At 37.6% G+C, this 6,280-nt stretch overlaps 1 protein-coding gene across 1 annotated transcript in view; it reads right to left on the bottom strand.

The window, feature by feature from the left end:
* Positions 1-1,297: 1,297 nt before the first annotated feature.
* LOC141340109 (piezo-type mechanosensitive ion channel component 2) overlaps positions 1,298-6,280 on the bottom strand; it is a 203,914-nt gene continuing 198,931 nt past the window's right edge. Inside the window, exons 50-53 of the mRNA XM_073845042.1 lie at positions 5,919-6,035; positions 5,751-5,830; positions 4,325-4,544; positions 1,298-1,550 (exon numbers count right to left, since the gene is read on the bottom strand). Coding sequence (XP_073701143.1) covers positions 1,298-1,550; positions 4,325-4,544; positions 5,751-5,830; positions 5,919-6,035 — 670 coding nt within the window. The remainder of the gene's footprint in view (positions 1,551-4,324; positions 4,545-5,750; positions 5,831-5,918; positions 6,036-6,280) is intronic.

Raw genomic sequence — 6,280 nt, 5'->3', positions numbered from 1 at the left:
CACTGTCATCATGCAAAGAATCTGCGCAAAGGATCATGGGAGCCTTTGCCTGAAGTGTCCATCAGTTGTGCTCAAGAGTAGAGTAGAGCCTGTGTTTAAGTCAAGGATAAGCAGAGACACATTTGTTATTCTGCATGTTGCTTTATTTAAAGGCAGTGATTGTGGAATTGCTGATGTAATGATCTTTTTGATGTTTCTGTTTTTATTGGTTTTGCTGAATTGAGTTAATTATTAGATATTTTCTTTTTTAGTAGACTTAAATGTAAAAAGTTCAGGGTACTAGTATGCTTATATTATAAATGTTATTTTATGAATATAAATGTCAGTTGGCCAATTTAAGGTAGTCAGTTTCTGCAAATGAAATGAAATCATTCAAATAAATTTTGTGCATTACATTAACATTCTGTAAAGTAGATAAGGTACTGTAAAATTAACTGTACTAAAGGCAAATGTGCCAGTATTTAACTGTTAACTTACAGGATTTTTTTTTTTTTTTTTATTGCACTGTAATTCTAAAAAAATACAAACAAACAGTGCTTTGTATGTACCTGCTGCAAGTTAATTACTGCAAATTTACACTGAAGTTTTACAGTACTGTAGATGGGTGATTTACCTCTGGACTGGATTACAGTAATGCTTAATAATTACTCCAGACCAAAGATGTTTTACTTATGATAGCAGGCAATATGCTAATTGAGCATTAGGACTAAGCAACAAGCAACAAGATAAATGTAATACAAGTTGTCTTATACATGCCATGATTGATTATATGCATACAATGCATACCAACTGAAATGAAACAATAATAATTGTACATATTCTAATTGAGAAGAAGCTAACTGAAATACATAAAGATTAAATACTTGTGCAGTGCATGATTACTTATAAAATATACCAGTAGTAAAGCCATTTAGGCATACATAATTTCATCCAAAATCCTCTAATCTTCAGATCCTCAAATCTGGCCAACCACTTTCCTGCAGTGTTTAGCTCTAACCCTGATCAAACACACCTAAACATGCTAATCAATGTGTTTAAGATCATTAGAAAATCACAGGCAGGTGAGTTTGAGCAAGATTTGAGGAATCATGATGTATATGATTTCTTTGATGATCTTTGATGCTCTTTTCATTTTATGCGGTTCATGAAGTTTTGGGCTTCAAAAACCTTCATGGATAAATGTAAATATATTCCCAAAATTTTCCTTAGTGCTGCATTACAGTGTATAAAATTACTTATGTCATTCTGAGATGTGGAGAGGTTGATAATTATGACATGTCAAAGAAATGTCATACAGCTACTCATTCTTTTTACGGGTCATTTTGATCATGGTCTCAGGTGAGCGGTACAGAAAGATGAGCTTCTCAAACAGTTGCTCTTCCATCTCCATCTCTCCTGTCTCTCGCACAACAAAGATATCGTTGCACAGTTTTAGTACACGGTCCACACACGGTAGCTCCTCATACATGATGGATCGAGATATGCCTGTGAAGAACTCCCGCACAAACTTCCCAATGACCAGAACCACAGACATGTACAGACCTACAATGCTGCAATATCAACAGAGAGAAAACAAAAAAGAAGAGATTTCTTATTTAAAATCATATTTTTTATGCTGAAATGCATGCTGGGTATCAACATACAAAACTCATTCATGAGTCCCAGCATGCATTGTTGATCTATTTATCTGAATTACACTGACCAAAATTATAAACGCACTACACTTTTGTTTTTGCCTTCATTTTTCATGAGCTAAACTCAAGATCTATGACTTTTTCTATGTACACAAAAGGCCTGTTTCTCTCACATATTGTTCACAAATCTGTCTAAATCTGTGTTCGTGAGCACTTCTCCTTTGCCAAGATAATCCATCTACCTCACAGGTGTGGCATATCAAGATGCTGATTAGACAGCATGATTATTGCAAAGGTGTGCCTTAGGCTGGCCACAATTAAAGCCCACTCTAAAATGTGCAGTTGTATCACACAGCACAATGCCACAGATGTCGCAAGATTTGAGGGAGCGTGCAATTGGCATGCTGACTGCAGGAATGTCCACCAGAGCTGTTGCCTGTGAATTGAAAGTTCATTTCACTACCATAAGCTGTCTCCAAAGGCGTTTCAGAAAATTTGGTAGTACATCCCACCGGCCTCACAACCACAGACCACGTGTAACCACACCAGCCCAGGACCCCCACATCCAGCATCTTTACCTCCAAGATCGTCTAAGACCAGCCACCCGGACAGCTGCGGCAACAATCGGTTTGCATAACCAAAGAATTTCTGCACAAACTGTCAGAAACCATCTCTGAATGCTCGTCGTCCTCATCGGGGTCTCGACCTGACTGCAGTTTGTCGTCATAACCAACTTCAGTGGGCAAATGCTCACATTCGATGGTGTCTGGCACTTTGGAGAGACGTTCTCTTCACGGATGAATCCCGGGTTTCACTGTACAGGGCAGATGGCAGACAGCGTGTATGGCGTTGTGTGGGTGAGCGGTTTGCTCATGTCAGCATTGTGGATCGAGTGGCCCATGGTGGCTGTGGGGTTATGGTATGGGCAGGTGAACACGGGTGCATTTTATTGATGGCATTTTAAATGCACAGAGATATCTTGACGAGATCGTGAGGCCCATTGTTGTGCCATTCATCCACGACCATCACCTCATGTTGCAGCATGATAATGCAAGGCCCCATGTTGCAAGGATCTGTACACAATTCCTGGAAGCTGAAAAAAATCCCAGTTCTTGCATGGCCAGAATAACCACTGGACATGTCACCCACTGAGCATGTTTGGGATGCTCTGGATCAGCTAAACGACAGCGTGTTCCAGTTCCTGCCAATATGCAGCAACTTCGTACAGCCATTGAAGAGGAGTGGACCAACATTCCACAGGCCACAATCAACTCTGTGTGTTGTACTGCGTGAGGCAAATGGTGGTCACACCAGATACTGACTGGTTTTTGGACCCCTCCCCGGACCCGCCCATTATCATGCTGTCTAATCAGTATTTTGATATGCCACAACTGTGAGGTGGATGGATTATCTCGGCAAAAGGAAAAGTGTTCACTAACACAGATTTAGACACATTTGTGAACAATATTTGAGAGAAATAGGCCTTTTGTGTACATAGAAAAAGTCTTATATCTTTGAGTTCAGCTCATGAACAATGGGGGCAAAAACAAAAGAGTTGTGTTTATAATTTTGGTCAGTGTAGTTTGATGATTGCTACCATTGTTGAGGTTTGTATGATGATCTACTCCAACTTAACTTTAAAACGTCTCTTTCAATGCATAAGTGTTTATATTGAAGCACTATTGTAAGCACTAAAAGAAAATTAATTTAATGAAAAGCAAGAGTCAAGAGCCCAACTAAAGCAAACAGTGATTACAATAATGGTGGTTTGTTTAAATTTCAACATTATTTGCAGGTGCAAAAGTGATATTAATTTAATGTTGTTAACATTGATAAATCAACTATTTTTAACACTGATTCAATGGTTTTCACCTGCACTCTTGCTATCTGGTCAGTCTGTGTATTGAACAATCTAAGATGCATCTCCTGTGGCAGATTTTCATATTACTAAAAAAGATACACTGTTGCTGCTACATATACTTCATTTAAATTTGATTCTCACCACAAACACAGTGTGTTGAGTTCAATACTGTTTACTAACAGAAAAATGAACTAAATTAACTTTAGATATACAATAAGCAGATGTTATCTAAACTGAATAATCTGTCACTTCATAGCATACTAAAGATGTTTGATCACTTTCTTTTAAAAAGTGTCATGCAACTAGCAAAAGTTTAAATGATGTTTTAGTGCAATGGTTGTTTAAAGGATTAGTTCACCCAAAAAAGAGAAATATGTCACCATTTACTGACCCTTATGACGTTCCAAACTCATACGACTTTTTTATCTTCAAAACACACATGGTATATTTATTATAGTCTTTTTTGTACATCCATTAAAAATATAGTCTTAGGATGTAATTTGAATCCTATTTACACTTGTATTTAGCCCTAACCTAGTTTGGGTAAAGAGACCTAAATTCTGTTCTGTTCCTCACAAATGCTACTGTATGACTTCAGAATAAATATGCAGTCATATGTTAGACCAATGCTATGATATTTTTATGGTGCTTTTTTTGAAGCTTGGCAGTTTTCATTATGTAAAAAATATATTTTGTGTTCCATAGAAGTATAGAATTCATGTAGGCATTTAATGACAGCTGACAGCAATTTTCTTTATTGGGTGAACTACTCCTTTAATATTTACTCACCAGACATGTTTCAGATATTGTAAAAATGACTGAAACTCACCCATATCCAGCCAGGAAGCCCACACTTGAAGGGCTGACTTTATCATTGAACACCACCATCTCAATACTCTGGCATCTGTTGGCTGGAGAGCCAGGAAAACACTCTTCCACCACCCACCACTGCGGCCCCATCTCTGCAGAACTCCCATTTCCTCGCTGCAGTTTGATGGACAGAGGACGGAAGAACTGTAGATGGAGATCATCCAGGCTTTTGGGATGTTCTGTGAATGGTTCCATTAAAGTGATAAAAACATCCTTTATACTACAGGTCTGTTGTTATAATGCCATTCATTTATATTTATGATTAATCATTTGGTAGAAGCTTTTATGCAAAGCAGCTTACCAACAAGGAATACAACAAGTGATTTATCCCAAGCAGGTTATAACGAGCAGTGGTGGAAAGAGTACTAAGAATTTGTGCTCAAGTACAAGTACATTGTCGATATAATACTTGATTACAAGTAAAAGTACAGGTGTTAAAAAGTAATAAGGTAAAAGTAAAACTGATTTTTACTCAGTACTTTAAAAGCAATTCTCAATGATAAAATACATGACTGGAAACATGACTGGTTTTGTGCATTCACATGAAGGGGTAGGGGTGTCTCGATTCTTTTTTAGTTGGAGGGGTAGGGGTAGGAGTAGGGAAAGGGCCACACTTCAAATGATGTGGTATGAAAATTATCTCAGCATACACCGGCTACAGTGTATGTTAGCCCCAAAATGTGCTCAGATATTGACAGGGCTTTAAGTTCATATGGAATAATAGGACTGAATATGTTTACAAAGAGAAAAACAGGTATTAGATATTTTTCAGAGGGTGATCTTAACATTCTTGATTTCAGTACTCTTAATATTATTTTTGAAAATTAACTGGATAAAACATCGCTTGGCCCAAAAAAGTTCTATATGGGTTTATATCCCAGTTTTTTTTTTTTTTTTTAAATGTGGCAGGATATTTTTTGTTGTGACAATTGTTTTTTATACCTTCCTGTGATAAAATATGGTCAGCAAGTAACATTTTTTTATTTGCCAAATAAGGTAAAATAAATTAATTTTAAAATATTGCATAGTTTTTTGATATAATGGAAAGGAAGTAAAGAAAAGGAAAGGACATGTGGCCAAGTATAGTGACCCATACTCAGAATTGTGCTCTGAATTTAGCGCATCCAAGTGCACACAGTAGTGAACACACACACCCAAAGCAGTGGCAGCCATATTGCTGTTGGGGTTCAGTGCCTTGCTCAGGGGACTCACCTCAGTCGTGGTATTGAAGGTGAAAGAGAGTGCTGATCATTCACTCCCCCCACCGACAATCCCTTCCGGACCTGAGACTCGAACCTGCAACCTTTGGGTTACAAGTCCGACTCTCTAAATCATTAGGCCACTACTGTGCGTACTGAAAATAGAAAGAAAGAAAGAAAACTCACCCACTTGAAGTCGATGTGCCATTTTAGCATTAGGCCCGGAAGTTCCTCTGATATATTTTGGCAGCATATTTTCAAGTAACCTGACAATCATCAGAAAATAGATGAAATGAGAAGTGGCAAAAAACAAATGTTGAAACATTTATATTTAAATCTTTAAGAAACCCTTACACTGGACGGATGCGTGTCCCTCTGAGCATAGACACCAGTTCCTCTCTCAGTACACTATCTTCAAACTTCACTGTGTGTTCACCAACCACCTCTGCATTCATCACCAGAGATGCATTTCTGCTCAAACATGCAAACAGAATGTACCATTGTACATCACATGTACCATAAAATGTTAAACTTTTTTATCATTATAAGATGAGACAGACACTAATGAGAACATAAAACACTGCCCCACATCATTGTACACTTTGGTGCCAGAGCACAGGTACAATGTATCAGGCCAATCTGAATATTGCAATGTTGAACAAACCATGATATAAAGTTAAGGAAACAAAGCAAATGAGAGCAATATATGTTTTCGT

This window comes from Garra rufa, chromosome 8 (genome assembly GCF_049309525.1).
Source record: "Garra rufa chromosome 8, GarRuf1.0, whole genome shotgun sequence".
Classification (NCBI taxonomy): domain Eukaryota; kingdom Metazoa; phylum Chordata; class Actinopteri; order Cypriniformes; family Cyprinidae; genus Garra; species Garra rufa.
The sequence above is the reverse complement of the archived record's forward strand: the minus strand, read 5'-3'. Positions and strand labels throughout refer to the sequence as shown.